General features: G+C 38.3%; 2 protein-coding genes across 2 annotated transcripts in view; both read left to right on the forward strand.

Annotated features, from left to right (window-relative positions):
• Window positions 1–10,994, forward strand: part of LOC140950207 (eukaryotic translation initiation factor 4 gamma 3-like) — a 61,222-nt gene extending 50,228 nt beyond the window's left edge. Inside the window, 10 exon segments of the mRNA XM_073399445.1 lie at window positions 459–685; window positions 781–924; window positions 2,166–2,250; window positions 3,097–3,243; window positions 5,602–5,828; window positions 5,923–6,066; window positions 7,306–7,390; window positions 8,237–8,383; window positions 9,118–9,299; window positions 9,473–10,994. Coding sequence (XP_073255546.1) covers window positions 459–685; window positions 781–924; window positions 2,166–2,250; window positions 3,097–3,243; window positions 5,602–5,828; window positions 5,923–6,066; window positions 7,306–7,390; window positions 8,237–8,383; window positions 9,118–9,299; window positions 9,473–10,045 — 1,961 coding nt within the window. The 3' untranslated portion in view covers window positions 10,046–10,994.
• A 137-nt stretch (window positions 10,995–11,131) lies between these two features.
• On the forward strand, window positions 11,132–16,712 carry LOC140945448 (dual specificity protein kinase shkB-like). The gene is made up of 4 exons (XM_073394474.1): window positions 11,132–11,253; window positions 12,761–12,869; window positions 13,465–14,387; window positions 16,158–16,712. The coding sequence occupies exons 1-4, from the start codon at window positions 11,209–11,211 to the stop codon at window positions 16,371–16,373; spliced, it is 1,293 nt and encodes a 430-aa protein (XP_073250575.1). The 5' UTR covers window positions 11,132–11,208; the 3' UTR covers window positions 16,374–16,712.
• The last annotated feature ends 1,096 nt before the right edge of the window (window positions 16,713–17,808 follow it).

Genomic DNA, 17,808 nt, shown 5'->3' on the forward strand with positions numbered 1-17,808 from the left:
CTAGGGTTATTGCGAGATACGTATTTCTAATTCATGTTGCAATGTTGTACAGAATTATCCTCAGTGTGGAGATTGTGAAATTTCAGCAACTTTTGTAAGGGATTGTAGTGATGTTAGTTTATAGTTACGTTGCTGGATAAGGTGTGGAGTGGAAAGTGTTGTTGTAGAGAAAATAAAAGAAGAGGAAATAAGATCTCGCCATGCGCAATTATTTATGACAGAAATTATAATCGAATTGGGTCACAGTCATGCACCTAGCAGACTTCCGGTGAAGAGGTTTGTTACACAGAAGGAGAAAAGTAAGGGTATTTGTATGGAAGGGTATCTGGAAAAATATCATCTCTTACTATTCCTCCGCATTCGCAATTATCCACAACCACGACGCCGAAGTGTTTGCTCCTATAGCGTCTTGTTCTGTTAAAATTCACCCTAATATGTCTCTCCTTTTCTGTATGCAGGTTTTGTCAAATCCTATTTTGATAGTTTATATGATGAAGAGATTATAGCAGAAGATTCTTTCAAAGCCTGGGAAAACAGCTCCGACGAAGAACCCGGCAAAAGTGTGACTGTTACTGCCGCTTCCCAGTTTTTTCGCTGGCTCAAGAGTGCCCCAGAGGAGACTGGGGAGACTGCAGATGAAGTGGGTAACAAGGAAGCACAACAAAGTACAGAATCTGCTGGAGAGGTACCCGTTGATCAACAAGTTACTGAGAGTGAGGTATTGGTTTCCTTTTATTTCCAGTTTTTTTTTTAATTCGTAACTTTCCTTTTTTTCTTTAGAATATCAAGTTTGCTCTTGGGCAAGGCAAGTCACCTCTTAACACTGGTTCATCTAAGCAGCATTTTGCTAGAATACAAGAAGAACTTAGGACTCTTATATTGAAAAGAAAAGCAAGAAATGATGAGGTGTTCAACTGGATTGATGTAAGTGAAATGACACGTGAAAGTTTAGTGAATTATGTCAGTGGTCTAATGACGTATGTTTTTTTAAGTATGTTAACCAGCGATCAGGCAGTCCTTCATCCCTTTGGCCGTCCGCAGACTTTCTCGCTCTGCCGGAAAAAAAGAACGCCTGATGGTTGGTTTTAAGTATGTTTGTCTCTGTTGCAGGTTGGTGGACCAAAAACGTTCAAGCTACTATACTATTAATGATATCAAGGAACGAATGAGATTTTGGAGTCATAAAATTACATCGCTTAAGATCAAACAAAGCGACTTTTAAGACTTTCATCTTGGTTCTTCATATTTTCTTATCTTTTGAATTGACTAAAGGGCAGCGATCTACTTTTAAAGGGTGTGGCTGCTGCCGTGAAAATGTGTGACCTTATTCAACCGCAAACCATACATGTTACTATTTCATAACTGGTGAAATGTTCCAGCTGTACAAAAAACACATATTTGGAAGGTTTGCAAAATAAATTGAAATAGCTATGTTATATTTAGCTATTGACTTTATACTTGTAATTAAGCATAATTGTGTTTTTAGATGTCCGAAAAACTAGTGCTTTTAATCTCGTAAACGCTAGTAGGTTTCATTCTGTGACTGAACTTTTACGTGCAATCTGCGTGCACAACCACATCATGCACACTTTCTGCTGTATAATCATAGTAGTAACTGAAACATATTTAGTTTTGTCAGTGCTTTCAGTAAAGATTTTAATTCTCCTACAACCAATAATTTTGATAGAATTGGAAGAAGCCAAAAGCAAAGTTTGATATGTTGATGTTCATTCTTCTATTTAAAAATGGTTGAATTTGCATGCTGAAGGCAAGACAGAGAAAATTGAATCTGCAGCAGTTAAGATAGACTCAAGTGAGCACAGCTTTCACGTTTTTAGCCGTTTTTTTTTTTTTTACTTCATTGTTGTTATGTACAACAATACTAAATTCTGGACAATTTAGAGCGATAAATTAGTCTGTCTAAAACTTGGGTAAAATGGGTATACTCATGTGTTTATCTAAGCAATAAAAGCTTTTATTCACGTGTTACGGTCCATAAGTGCAATAAAATATATAGCCCAAGCACGTTTTACGTGCTTATGTTTTTAATGGTTTTTAAATTATTTTACTGTTAAATTTTACCTTACTTATCATTCCTCAGGTTTACCTTTCGTCGTAATTCACACATTTATCGGTATTTCTATTTCTTGTTTTTTTCTCTGCAGAGGAATGTTTCCTCGGAAGATGCAAAGGCGCCTCCATTTATTAGGGCCTTAGTAACAGTTGTTTGTGAAGGAGCAATGGAGAGAGGTAATTTTGTTTATAAACGTTCCTTTCTTTGCACTCTGTTTCGCTACGTTTCGGTATTTGTCACATTACGTCCTATTAGTGCTTTTTTTCTTTACACAGGCTCCATATTCTCTGATTCTCCATTTTGTACTATGTAGGCTCGTTTTCTGTTGAGAATTTTCCATTTTTATAATAACACAAATCATGTCTAATTGCTTATGCCATGCTCATGCTGGATTACACGTTTGCTGGTAACCCAGTAGCTTGCATTGTGTCTCAAAAACTAGTTCAAAAACCAGTAATTTAAACAAAAATGATAAGAATCCCAACTGGGCGGAGACAAACCAGTTGGCTGTTCATTGCAGTGGCCGAGGGATTTAATTCGGGACTATGTAGAAACAAATCCATCCTGCGGTAAGGCATGGATTGAACTCGAGGCCTCTAAATTTCACGTCCAGCACTCTAACCACGCGTCCACTCTGTCACTCTGCCTCCCTTTATCAAAAACCAAGGGAGCAGGAGTTGCACATGGTTAATGTCAATGTCATGAAGGTATTTTCGTCTGTTAAGTTTTTTGTTCATGAAAACGTAGTGCGTACTTCCTTTGTGAATGGGCTCATACGCTGGGGTAAAAATCTGCCATGTAATGCAGTACTTTTAATGATGTGTCTGCAAAAATAAGAAAAAACCATTAATGGTAGTGCTTCCTGATGAAATTTTGTTGATGTCTTGTTCATATCGTTATAGGAGTATTTATGGTAAGGCGCTAAGTAATGACTAAAGCACAGAATTGAACTAACACAGCAATATCCTCGTGACCTTGCCCCTTTAAGACTGATTCACATTTTTGCTTTCCTTCTTTAACAGAAGATGGAGGCGTCTGCAAATGTAACATTAATATCCTGAAGGAGAGAAAGCCTCTCCTTCAAAAATACATTGATGACAACGCTAGTTTGGAAATCCAAGCTCTTTACGCAGTGCAGGCACTTTTTGTTCAGTTTGATCATCCTCCAAGTAAGAATGATTAATGAGCTAAAATTTCCTTACTTCTACACATAGAATGCTTATTGAAACAGTTAGAAGTTGTTTAAAGGAAGTTTCACAGTTCGGTTCACGTGCGAGATGTGCATTTGCCCATTGTCTTTCGACTACTTTTTTTAAACCAGTTGGAAGTGAGTGACAGTACGTCTAAGGTATTCAGGCTCGTTATAAAGTTGCAGATCGATCCCCATTTATCTCTGCTGTTCCCCCGAGACATAATGTATATGATGAGAATGGTAAGATTTCATCCCTGTCGTGCTAAAAAACAAACAATTTGCACAACGGCAACTATTTTTATATAGCGTCACAAGTATATGGCAAACAAGCTGTAAACCTCAGAGCTTTCTAGTCGGGACCAAAACCAAATTTAACAGCTTTAGTCATCACTGTTTAATGACGTCATAGATTCGCAAATAAACATTTGTTGATAAAGTAAGACTGATAAAGCCATCTTGGTATCGGAACCTGCAGTTAGCAATGACGTCAGTACAAAAAATATAACATTTCCTTCCAACTTTTAAACAGACAGTTTTTAAGTATTCAAAACACACCATTGAAAGAGTGGCTACTGTGGAAACGTCATTTATCATAGAAAAACGGTTAAGATTGGAAATTGGCTACGTAGTCTCTTGAACATTATAAGCTTCAGTTTTTTGTAACAATCGTAAAAACGTTATAACTTCGGCGGAGCGCGAAGTAAAGCTTTCGCGACGCTCAGGAATGTCCCAAAGTTGCCTTTTTTGGGGACGAGATTGGGCATGCAAAGTTTGTAAGTATTCGGCTTTATTCGGCTATTTGACGAAGTGATCACTTCGTCAAATAGCTTTCGCGACGCTCAGGAATGTCCCAAAGTTGCCTTTTTTGGGGACGAGATTGGGCATGCAAAGTTTGTAAGTATTCGGCTTTATTCGGCTATTTGACGAAGTGAGCGCCGAATTAGTTGGAGATGTCTCGAGATCAGTTCGATTTCTTTGTTATTGGAGGAAGAAAGAATTATTTTTTTGGCTTGCCCGAGGTTTGAACCGACTCACTTGTGTGACCCATCAGATCAGATGAGACCCTACTTTGCGGGATTAGCCGATTGCACCACCGCTACCAAAGTTAACTTGAGGTGTGAGAAATAGCTATAAGTTATGTACGATGTACGGGGTAAGCTGGTGACTTTTCGGCTTGTTGTTATTTAGTATTCTGGCGAGAAATATTGACTTCAAAAGTATTTTACACAAAAAACATTGAATTAATTTGGGCTAGTAGCTTTAAACTATGAGCGAAAATCGAGATACAAGAACAATTTTCAGTGCGTCTCACTGCGAAGACGAGTTTACTTTAATATGTTGAGCCATATGTTTCTCCAAGGTGCGTTTCAGTTTGGCTTTTTATCGTGGAAACCTTGTCTTTTCCCCCTGGAATCTAGCTTGGAATTACTTTGATACACCGTGGAAAACCCCAATTTTTTATTTTGCCGGTTAAATTCCCCGCCAATAGATCAAAGTTTTACTGGCAGTTCTGTACTACGGCCCGAAGTAAACTTATAATAATTTTCACGCGAACTAGTCTCCTTCGCAGCCATTTTTATCCTAAAAACGGCTGCGATGGACACTAACTGTACTTCCGTGTTTATTGTTTTGTTTTGTTTTGTTTTGTTTTTTGTTTTTTTTTTTCTAAATCCAGCGGCCGAAATAATGCTAAGTATGATTTTCAATAAACTTTTAAAAATAACACCACACAATATGCAAAAAAAGAAGAAGAAGAAGAAAGGAAAGAGCAAAGTAGGGACCTTTACGACGATATTTGCGGTGGGTTACCGATCCAGTTCCTAACCCCGCCCGACAGGGCTTAACTTTAGTGGCGCTACTAAAAAACCGAGTTTCGCTAGGGTTATTGCGAGATACGTATTTCTAATTCATGTTGCAATGTTGTACATGAATTATCCTCGGTGTGGAGATTGTGAAATTTCAGCAACTTTTGTAAGGGATTGTAGTGATGTTAGTTTATAGTTACGTTGCTGGATAAGGTGTGGAGTTGAAAGTGTTGTTGTAGAGAAAATAAAAGAAGAGGAAATAAGATCTCGCCATGCGCAATTATTTATGACAGAAATTATAATCGAATTGGGTCACAGTCATGCACCTAGCAGACTTCCCGTGAAGAGATTTGTTACACAGAAGGAGAAAAGTAAGGGTATTTGTATGGAAGGGTATCTGGAAAAATATCATCTCTTACTATTCCTCCGCATTCACAATTATCCACAACCACGACGCCGAAGTGTTTGCTCCTATAGCGTCTTGTTCTGTTAAAATTCACCCTAATATGTCTCTCCTTTTCTGTATGCAGGTTTTGTCAAATCCTATTTTGAGAGTTTATATGATGAAGAGATTATAGCAGAAGATTCTTTCAAAGCCTGGGAAAACAGCTCCGACGAAGAGCCCGGCAAAAGTGTGACTGTTACTGCCGCTTCCCAGTTTTTTCGCTGGCTCAAGATAACCCCAGAGGAGACTGGGGAGACTGCAAATGAAGTGGGTAACAAGGAAGCACAACAAAGTACAGAATCTGCTGGAGAGGTACCCGTTGATCAACAAGTTACTGAGAGTGAGGTATTGGTTTCCTTTTATTTCCAGTTTTTTTTTAATTCGTAACTTTCCTTTTTTTCTTTAGAATATCAAGTTTGCTCTTGGGCAAGGCAAGTCACCTCTTAACACTGGTTCATCTAAGCAGCATTTTGCTAAAATACAAGAAGAACTTAGGACTCTTATAGTGAAAAGAAAAGCAAGAAATGATGAGGTGTTCAACTGGATTGATGTAAGTGAAATGACACGTGAAAGTTTAGTGAATTATGTCAGTGGTCTAATGACGTATGTTTTTTTAAGTATGTTAACCAGCGATCAGGCAGTCCTTCATCCCTTTGGCCGTTCGCAGACTTTCTCGCTCTGCCGGAAAAAAAGAACGCCTGATGGTTGGTTTTAAGTATGTTTGTCTCTGTTGCAGGTTGGTGGACCAAAAACGTTCAAGCTACTATACTATTAATGATATCAAGGAACTAATGAGATTATGGAGTCATAAAATTACATCGCTTAAGATCAAACAAAGCGACTTTTAAGACTTTCATCTTGGTTCTTCATATTTTCTTATCTTTTGAATTGACTAAAGGGCAGCGATCTACTTTTAAAGGGTGTGGCTGCTGCCGTGAAAATGTGTGACCTTATTCAACCGCAAACGATACATGTTACTATTTTATAACTGGTGAAATGTTCCAGCTGTACAAAAAACACATATTTTGAAGGTTTGCAAAATAAATTGAAATAGCTATGTTATATTTAGCTATTGACTTTAAACTTGGAATTAAACATAATTGTGTTTTTAGATGTCCGAAAAACTAGTGCTTTTAATCTCGTAAAGGCTAGGAGGTTTCATTCTGTGACTGAACTTTTACGTGCAATCTGCATACACAACCACATCATGCACACTTTCTGCTGTATAATCATAGTAGTAACTGAAACATATTTAGTTTTGTCAGTGCTTTCAGTAAAGATTTTAATTCTCCTACAACCAATAATTTTGATAGAATTGGAAGAAGCCAAAAGCAAAGTTTGATATGTTGATGTTCATTCTTCTATTTAAAAATGGTTGAATTTGCATGCTGAAGGCAAGACAGAGAAAATTGAATCTGCAGCAGTTAAGATAGACTCAAGTGAGCACAGCTTTCACGTTTTTAGCCGTTATTTTTTTTTACTTCATTGTTTTCATGTACAACAATACTAAATTCTGGACAATTTGGAGCGATAAATTAGTCTGTCTAAAACTTGGGTAAAATGGGTATACTCATGTGTTTATCTAAGCAATAAAAGCTTTTATTCACGTGTTTCGGTCCATAAGTGCAATAAAATATATAGCCCAAGCACGTTTTACGTGCTTATGTTTTTAATGGTTTTTAAATTATTTTACTGTTAAATTTTACCTTACTTATCATTCCTCAGGCTTACCTTTCGTCGTAATTCACACATTTATCGGTATTTCTATTTCTTGTTTTTTTCTCTGCAGAGGAATGTTTCCTCGGAAGATGCAAAGGCGCCTCCATTTATTAGGGCCTTAGTAACAGTTGTTTGTGAAGGAGCAATGGAGAGAGGTAATTTTGTTTATAAACGTTCCTTTCTTTGCACTCTGTTTCGCTACGTTTCGGTATTTGTCACATTACGTCCTATTAGTGCTTTTTTTCTTTACACAGGCTCCATATTCTCTGATTCTCCATTTTGTACTATGTAGGCTCGTTTTCTGTTGAGAATTTTCCATTTTTATAATAACACAAATCATGTCTAATTGCTTATGCCATGCTCATGCTGGATTACACGTTTGCTGGTAACCCAGTAGCTTGCATTGTGTCTCAAAAACTAGTTCAAAAACCAGTAATTTAAACAAAAATGATAAGAATCCCAACTGGGCGGAGACAAACCAGTTAGCTGTTCATTGCAGTGGCCGAGGGATTTAATTCGGGACTATGTAGAAACAAATCCATCCTGCGGTAAGGCGGGGATTGAACTCGAGGCCTCTAAATTTCACGTCCAGCACTCTAACCACGCGTTCACTCTGTCACTCTGCCTCCCTTTATCAAAAACCAAGGGAGCAGGAGTTGCACATGGTTAATGTCAATGTCATGAAGGTATTTTCGTCTGTTAAGTTTTTTGTTCATGAAAACGTAGTGCGTACTTCCTTTGTGAATGGGCTCATACGCTGGGGTAAAAATCTGCCATGTAATGCAGTACTTTTAATGATGTGTCTGCAAAAATAAGAAAAAACCATTAATGGTAGTGCTTCCTGATGAAATTTTGTTGATGTCTTGTTCATATCGTTATAGGAGTATTTATGGTAAGGCGCTAAGTAATGACTAAAGCACAGAATTGAACTAACACAGCAATATCCTCGTGACCTTGCCCCTTTAAGACTGGTTCACATTTTTGCTTTCCTTCTTTAACAGAAGATGGAGGCGTCTGCAAATGTAACATTAATATCCTGAAGGAGAGAAAGCCTCTCCTTCAAAAATACATTGATGACAACGCTAGTTTGGAAATCCAAGCTCTTTACGCAGTGCAGGCACTTTTTGTTCAGTTTGATCATCCTCCGAGTAAGAATGATTAATGAGCTAAAATTTCCTTACTTCTACACATAGAATGCTTATTGAAACAGTTAGAAGTTGTTTAAAGGAAGTTTCACAGTTTGGTCCACGCGCGAGATGTGCATTTGCCCATTGTCTTTCGACTACTTTTTTTAAACCAGTTGGAAGCGAGTGACAGTACGTCTAAGGTATTCAGGCTCGTTATAAAGTTGCAGATCGATCCCCATTTATCTCTGCTGTTCCCCCGAGACGTAATGTATATGATGAGAATGGTAAGATTTCACAAGTACTTGACTTGACTTGTCACAAGTATATGGCAAACAAACTGTAAACCTTAGAGCTCTCTAGTCGGGAAAGAACAAATTTAATAGCTGTAGTCAGCACTGTTTCATTGTCACTGTCAGAACTTTTTAATGAATGATAGTTGGAAAAGCGATCACCTGGCGTAACGTCATAGATTCGCCAATAAACAGTTACCTACAACCTACAGTTAGCAATGACGTCAGTACAAAAAATGTAACCTTTTCTTTTCAACTTTTAAACAGACAGTTTTGAAGTATTCAAACCACAACAATGAAAGAGTGGCTACCGTAAAAAACGTCATTTATCATCGACAAACGATTAAGATTGGAAATTGGTTACGAATTCTCTTGAACATTATAAGCTTCAGTTTTTTGTATCAATCGTAAAAGCGTTATTCTGTTAAAATTAACCTTAATATGTCTCTCCTTTTCTGTATGCAGGTTTTGTCAAATCCTATTTTGATAGTTTATATGATGAAAAGATTATAGCAGAAGATTCTTTCAAAGCTTGGGAAAACAGCTCCGACGAAGAACCCGGCAAAGGTGTGACTGTTACTGCCGCTTCCGAGTTTTTCCGCTGGCTCAAGAGTGCCCCAGAGGAGACTGGGGAGTCTTCAGATGAAGTGAGTAACAAGGAAGGGCAACAAATTAGCTCAGCTGCTGCTGACGAAGTCAAACCTGAAAGAAAAGAGAAATCAGAGGAAACTGCAAAAGAACCTGTCAGTGATGTGATGAAATTTAATAGTGAGTATGTGTTATAAATAGTCAGCTAATAGAATTTGGTTTTTTTTTGCAGGTTGATTTCTCTCTTTCCATGGGTAGCCCGGCACAAATGCGGTATCACCGCCCTCAACAACCATTGCAAGGACAATTTGCCCCAGTGTCTGGCCCTTCACAGCCTCAAGGTTCTCCTTATTTTCAACCGACAACTGTTTACCAGGTGGGGCAACCCACCCCACCTATGTACATTGTCAGAGCTCCTTCAGGGCCCATGACGGGAATGCCACAATATCAAGCTCAAACATTTGAGCCCCGTGCACGGGAAAGAAAGATAATCCAGATAAAGGATCCAAATAGTAACAAGGATGTGACGCAAGAGATTCTCAACAGACAGCCTTCTGGGAGTTTAACAGGAAGCACTGGTGGTACCCCTAATAACATTACTCCAGACATTTCAGGTCAGAGTAGTAGCTCAAGCACCCCACCCTTGATATTTCAGCAGCAAACTGAGACAAATGTCAGGGCACAGTTTGCAGCGCAGGTTGCAGCAACACTAGCTAATTCAGAAGACAAGCCTAAAAAAACAGAAGTTATTATTCAGGAAGCGCCAGTAAATAATAAGGCAGTTGTGGATACTGTTCAATTATAACAGACAACAGTTACTCAGAAAAATGAAGTCATGGTAAAAGAAACAAGAACGAACCCTACTACTGGGAGAGATACCCAGTTAGCTGAAAAGCCTATTGAAAAGCCTCTCGAAACACATCCTAAAGAAGTGCATGTGAAAACGCAAACCAAAGAAGCTGTGCAGCGCACTAAACTTAGTGAGGGAGTTTCACCCATTGAAACAAAGTCAAATTTGCTTAATAGAAGTTTGACATGAGAGCTCGTACTGTTATTTGATGCCTCCCAAAAAAACTAGCGTCATTTGTTTCCTTCGAAAATGTCACAGAAGGAACATTTTTTTCTATCTTATTCAGACCTTTCTTATGGACGAAAACTTGATTTTTTTATAACCGCCTAATCTTTGACATTTCCCTATTTTCAAATTAGCGTTGAGATCAGGTAAGGATTTTGGTGCGTAGTTGACCTGATTTGTTAGCCTGGCATGTGCTGAGAGCTTCGATCTCATACTCCGAGTTGTTATTGCATTAGTGCAGTTGTAATAGTGTCCATTCTGTTCGTTGCCTTTCTATTCCCTTCTCTCAAATTAAATTTAGTTCTATTCTACGTTGAATTCACAAAAAGGAAGAAATTCTTTTGTCCTTCAATTAAGGCAAGCGTCTTCTACTGACTCGCCCCAGTCGTCTTATAGACTCCTATTGATATTAGTCAGCTTACGCAACAGGAAGGCAAACGTTTGCGTGTGATAAACGTGATGGGGCCATTACAATGCACTGAAGTTACCAAAAAACGTTTTCTAGGGATATAGTTGCTTTGTAAGTAGAGAAGTATTTTAGTTTTTGTTAGCGCCAACTTGAAAGGAAAATGAAATTTAATGGCAAGACACCAGGACAAACACAAATTCAAAAAAAAACTTTGCAAACCCCATGATTGGAAGGAAATTTGCTTTTACGAATAGAAGCAGTACCCAGATCTTGGTAGTGCTTCTGTTTAGATGAAAAGTTGCTTCATCCCATCACCCATCCCAGTGCTGAAGTTCAACCTAAGTTTGATTCTATTCTTGCCTTCGTTAACTTCAACAGAAGTAATTAATCTAAATTCTTGAAAACAATTGCAGCTAAGAAGAAGAGGAAAAAACGGAAACATCGTTTGAAGAAAATAGAAAAGCGATCCTCCATTCCTCCGGGAATGGATATGATGGAAGCTTACACAGAAAAGCCCGTCCAGAAGGAGGTATTTACTGGCAAACAAAAAAATGTGTGTCTTCATACATTAATATGATAGTAGTTCGTAGAATTTGAAGATTTTTTTCATATCAAAGTCTCCCCTATAACTTGTGTCGAAAAGCGCTGTTGGGAACTAGTCGAGCCGTTTTCTGATCAGCCCTGCCGACTAAATGGGTGCCTACTAGTTGAGCACGGTCGAGCACTTCTGTTCCTGATGCTTGTTCTGTTACAATTCCAGACCAATCCTTTATGACAGATAAAACCTGAGAGGGGCTACCAGACATTAAAGCTTGTTTCTGTTTTGGCTTTAAGTAGCTTGAAGTCAACTAATAGCAGCAAAAACATTGAATCCGTCACGTAACACGAATCTGAATGATTAGTGAGCGCAATAAAGAAATTCAGTCCTAAATTGTCAAAATATGACATAAACAGGTCAGGTCAGGTCTGCTCAACTTAACATGTATTTTTTTTTCCTTTTTTGCATTTTTCTCTGCTCTGTTTGACTGAATCGTGTTCATTCGGGTATGGTTTCAATTGATAAAACTTTTCGCCCCGCACTAATTCAATGTCAAAGCCCTCTATGACCATTAAAATTGATTATGTCCCAAGCCGTAGAAGGGACAATTAAGTTTAAGGGATGAATGAGTTATTATGGAAATACAGTCAACTCTCGCCTTGCGGACATCCCGCTATAACGGACACCCCGATAATAAGGACAGCAGCTAAATCCCCAGCAAAAACAAATTACAGATGTTTGACTGAAATCAACTCCCGCTATTACGGACACTCGCTAATGAGGACACTAACTCGAGGTCCCCACAGTGTCCGCTATAAAGGGAGTTGACTGTATACCAAAACGCGAAGCGTCGAGGTACATATCTAGCGCTATGAACCGATCCTGAGGGAGATAGTTGTTTTAGTATTTACCAAATCACTTGGATTAAAATCAAAAAGGAACTTTTTGTAAATAAAAGACGTCACGTTGTTAGAGTTTGTTTACGTACGTTTCAACGGACAGTGTTTCGGGGATCATTTTTTTTTACGATTTTGTTGCAAATCCAGCGAGAAAATTTTTTTCTACCGACCAGTAAACAGCGACAAGCCAAATTTTGTCTTTCTCTTGGTATTTTTGGCGCAGCTATACTTTAGTTACCGCTAAAATTTCATCTTTCGAAACTGTCGCGAAACGAGAAGCCATTTTGAATCCCGCCCCAAAACAGTGAATATCCAAGGATATTCCGAGTTACGGGAGCAGATAAGAACGCGCGAAAATTGCTATCCACTGATTTGGTGAATACTAAAGACAAATATAATAAACAGATCTTATTCATTTTCTAAATTTTTGTCCACCTTCATCAAAGCGTACTTGAAAGTTTGTAGGTGTTTTTGCTTACAAGCTCTTGCGTCGGTGGTAAATTTGAAATGTTATAAAACGAAACTATTTATATAAAAGGAATGTGTCTATAAAGAAGGAATAACATTGTTCAGACTCTTTTATGTCTTGAATGGTATAGGGACCTGGTGAAACTGAGGAGCAAGCTGCTGAAGAAACAACGCAGACACTTCAAGAAGAAGCAGGTGAAGAGGAGCAGTCTGAAGAGGAGACATGGGGAGATAGAGAAGGTAGTAAATTAAGATCGCTTTAACCCTTTTACTCTCAGATTGAATGATGGAGTCTTTGAGGTTGTTGGTAGTCCTGTTACATGGTACAATTTGTCTTTCCGCGTGTTAACAAATGAAATTTGGAATTTCTGTGGAATTGTGACTTTAACCACTTTTGGGGGGAAAAGGGTGAATGATGGATTGCGTTGGTATTAGTGATGCACTGAGGTGATAAGCTTCAGACATAACCAATCACCTAAACTGCCTCACTGAAATTAGTAAAACAGGTTTTCGCATCTCTCATCAGATAAGGGAGTTGTTTAGATATTGCTTTAATTTGAATGAAGGAATTCAGAGGGAATAGTACAGTATGTGCTGTTGACATTGTGAACTTTTTCACATGATATGTTTATTCAGGTGCACTGTTTTTGTAACCATTCTCTCCGGCTTTGACGGTCATAATTAACAGACCTGATGAAACCTTTAGACTTCCATGCAACTGTACTGTAATATCCCTGCTTATTCAAACAGAAAGCTTATGAGAAAAAGGAAACTATCCTTACATATCTTTATTTTTGTAATAGCAATTCTTATCCTTAGGATATCTTGTCGTTAGGTCCCAGCAAGCATTTAACTTTACGAGAGCTCGGGATGGAACGATATTTATCGGACATGAGAACACAGTTGAGGGAAATGAAAGAGAAACTGGAGGTAAAAGATGAGCAACTGAAAAGGACAGAAGACCAACTGAGAGAGAAAGATGAGCAACAAGAAGCTTTGCAAAGACAGCTGACAACTTTGCGAGCAGAGAAAGAAACGAAAGAGAAAGAAAGTGCAAAATTCCAAGAACAGCTCGGTATAAAGCTGAAGGAACTTACTGACTTGGAAAAAGAGTTTAGAGATAGCGTCCAAGATCAGGTAGATCTAAAGAGAGACCTCTCTGCAGCTAAAGAAAAGTTAAGTAAATATGAATCCCAGTTAATGACACGTGACTGGATAATTTCTCGGCATGAAATTGAAATTATGACTGATAGAAGCCTCGGAGAGGGAGGATACGGAATGGTTTTTAAAGGAAGATATCGTGGTTTTGTCGTTGCAGTAAAGACACTTAAAGACTTTACTTTAAATGCTGGAGGACGTGATTTGTTTGAACGCGAAATGGACATTGCTTCAAGGTGCCGTCATCCATGCCTGTTGCAATTCATTGGTGCCACTCAAGACGAAACGCCTTTGCTTGTCACAGAGTTAATGGAATTGAGTTTACGAAAGTTGTTAAGGGAACGACAGCTTTCCGAAAAAGAAATCGTTGTCATTTCTCTGGACGTGGCTCACGCCCTTAACTACCTTCATAACAGAAAAATTGTTCATCGTGACGTCAGTAGTGCTAATGTGTTGCTCTGGAAACAAAATGACCAGTGGCGAGGCAAACTGGGAGATTATGGCACTGTTAAATTCTTGCAAGAGGTGATGACAAAGTCTCCTGGAGCTATGATTTACAGCGCCCCTGAAGCAGGAAGTCCTTTCAACCAAACAGTTAAGGTTAGTGTTGTAGATTAACTTGTTGATAGAAATACCTGTCACACAGCAGAGTGATTTCACTTTTAAAATATTAAATAAACAGCTCAATCAGCTTCTACTTACATGGAGTTACCGAATGTCACAGAGTCTGCACAGTCCTTTAAAGGGATGTCTGTTTTTAAGGTTCCTCTGAAACAAAGGTCGGTAAACTAACTGCTCTGAAAGTGAAGAAAGGATGCACCTATGTCTACCCCCTGTTGTAGATACGGGAAATTTAAAAGCTGACATTTGTATTTTAAGTCTTACCAGCGAGATGTCCCTGAATGTCTTTACCTCATTACTTGAAAAGGACTTCTTGCCCATAGAATTTTTTCTTAGAATGGAGAGAATCAGTGAAGGAAGTCATTTGTGAAAGGAAATCAAGTTTTTACCGTCCATTTTAATAGAGAATGTACTTCAGGCGAAGTTACCTTTGTTAGCCGTATACTTATTTAACACAATAATTTGGTTTTAACAACTGAGTCAATTTTAAGACTTAAAATTAAAAGTTAGAGGACTAAATCAATAGCAAGCTCTTGAGTTTCAGTCTCTCACCGACACAGCACACAACTTTCTCTTAAAACAAAACCCTATTTGTTTTCTTTATTTCTTTGTGCGCGTGACACGACGTTTCAGAGGGAATTACTTGCAATAAAGGGCACAAAAACAATAAGCTCGGACAGCAATGTTTGTGCGCATCCTCCAGACTTCAATTCTTGCCGTATTGTCACTCCAAGTAGCCTTCTAGCGCGTGCAGTTCACAGCCATTGGTTTCCCTTGACTTAAGTTTAGTTCAGTTTCTCTCTAAAATTACGGACAGATACAGCGAACCTTTACGGACAGATACAGCGAACAAATCATGATGGAAAGGTTAGAAAGTTCTCATTTTTTTACGAAAAACTAAAAACAAAACAACCGGCACTGCGCGATATGTTGCGTCATTTCCATAGTCTATAATCTCATAGACCATATAGCTCTCGACCAATCAGCGCGCGAGGATTCGCTCAGTTATTGTAAAATACTCGTTAGGTAACTGTATGAATGGTCACAAGTCGAATCAAGTTCCCTAATAGGCCAAAACATGATAACTGTTAGAGAAAATTGGCTCTAGGGGCGTTATCTGTGATATTTTAGGATAACAAACACCAAGGTCATTTCCAGTAACAATGATCTGTGATGAGGCAATCAAGATAATCTGAAAACATACGCTCTCCTCAATAGATTTGGTGATCTCAAATCTTTTTGGCTAATCTAAGTAACTTTAGTGAACGTTTGCAACCACGATCGATTTACCTCTCGTGTCGTCATCCTGATTTTAATGCTTCGAAAATGACTGTGATGTACACCTTGTGCGGAACGCCAGGGCCAAAATTAGAAGCACTCGAAAATATCATGTAGAATTGATTGTTGAAAAAGGATTTTAATTCGATTAAAAATTTGGCCATGTTTTTCATTTTTTCTTAGAGACCTTACCTACGGGATTGAAACCTATTTAACGCTCTAAAAAATGGGAGAGAAACAAATTGAAAAGTGGCCAAACTGCAAAAGTTGCCCCTTTAGAAAAGCAAGGGTAGTTTCCGATCTGCAAGCAAATAGTTTTAGGTTCTTTTTGTTTGAATAGGACCAGAAATCAACGCTTGACCACGTTTTTCTGCAAGTTGTGCAACGACGAATGGGTTACGGAAAATACGGGGCATACGATATCATTTAAATGGAAAAGGTAAAACATGTTTTTTTTTTTTTTCTGTTTAGATTGATGTTTACAGTTTTGGCGTCCTCTTCTGTGAAATGTTTACAACGAAAATTCCATTTTCTTATGAACGTAAAAAACACGTTGACCTTGTCCCCAACAGGCCAGGCGGGGAGTTCCAGGATCTGGTGCTGTGGTGTACAGAAGAAGATCCAGCAAGGAGGCCAAGTATGGAAACAGTTATAAAGAGATTGGAAACTTTTATAACGACAATTTAGAATTTGTTAGAAAAGTCGTGTTAGAACGACATTATTTGATTGTATTTTTTAATTTAGAAACCTTTTTACGATTGTAAGAATTAGACTTAATCATAAAAATTTAGAGAAATTTATACAGATATTTTACAGATATTATTAAGCCTTGGCGGTAGGCCGGAGATAATATTTTCGCGAGGGAAGCGAAATTCGGAAGTTGATTCCCAGGAAAAATTGCGAATCGTGTGACAGGCGACAGTTAGGCTCCATTTAATCGGGTCTTATAACTTGGTTGTTTTTATAACTTAATTAAAAGCCTACATCACAACTCTACCTGCCCAATTAAAATTGCTTAAAAACAAACTCATTATGGGAGAGGTGTGCGACCCCTACAAAAAACAAAGCGACTGTATCTTAAGTCCACTGGTTTTAATCTTTATTAACGACCCACTTTTCGCATTTAAAGATACATTATCTGACCCTTCCGTTTTGCCAAACCGGTGCAAAGTAAAATCTCTGTTCTATGCAGACGATTTAATTATTTTATGGCAATCCAAAACAGGATTACATATTAAATTGCCTCGATAAACTGTCTTTATACTGTACTTCATGGATGATGAAAATCAATCCCCGGAAAACTAAGATTATAGTTTTTCAGAAACGTGGGAGGAAAAATGATTTTCGCTTTCTTGTAGATAATCAAATTATTGATGTTTTACGTGAATACACTTACTTGGGAACTCGAATGTCCTCGTCGGGAAATGTCTCAGTGTTATGTGAACATCTCAAGGAGAAAGCTCTTCATGCCCTCCTCAGCTTGAGACGTCACACAAATCTTAGCACACTAAAAGCAGCTCTTGTCCGTAAGATATTGGCTATATAGTGTGGCTACTCTAAAATTCGAGTTGAAATAAAGGTTATGTCTGTATGTACTGTATGTACTTGTATGGTCATGCGCGTAAAGGTCATTGTTGTTGATGTGGTCAAATGTCGGCAACGTTGATGAGTTCCACGTGTCCCTCGTGGGTAAGCGGCTTATGACTCCATCTCATTTTTGGACAGTAACTCACCGCATGTAATGAGCTTATAGCATACACGGGGTCATCTTGTGTAGCACGCTTGGGACAAATCAAAAGAGTGAAGCATTGTTGCGATAAACAAACGTTAATTACCTTAATCAATGCCCTAGTTTTTAGTAAGCTTTTTTACTGTTCGTCTGTCTAGAGTAACACAGCTGAGACTAATCTTACAAGATCCAAGCTGTTCAAAATTTCGCTTGTAAGATTGTTTCTGCGGCCAAAAAGTATCATCATGTAACTCCTATATTAAAAGAACTTAAGTAGTAACCTATAAAGAAACAGCTATACCCTGGAAAAGCTAGTTAAACGGTATGGCCCCTGGGTACTTAACGGATAGTTTGTAAAACGATGCAGCATTCCACGCCGCCAAGCCAGGAGTT

Source organism: Porites lutea, chromosome 1 (genome assembly GCF_958299795.1).
Source record: "Porites lutea chromosome 1, jaPorLute2.1, whole genome shotgun sequence".
NCBI lineage: Eukaryota > Metazoa > Cnidaria > Anthozoa > Scleractinia > Poritidae > Porites > Porites lutea.

Bases quoted from the DNA above. Each gene is read 5' to 3' on its own strand.
- LOC140945448 (XM_073394474.1), top strand. From the start codon at position 11,209: ATGGATATGATGGAAGCTTACACAGAAAAGCCCGTCCAGAAGGAG. The intron at 11,254-12,760 runs GTATTTACTGGC...TGAATGGTATAG, and splicing joins AAAAGCCCGTCCAGAAGGAG to GGACCTGGTGAAACTGAGGA. The intron at 14,388-16,157 runs GTTAGTGTTGTA...TTTTCTGTTTAG, and splicing joins CTTTCAACCAAACAGTTAAG to ATTGATGTTTACAGTTTTGG.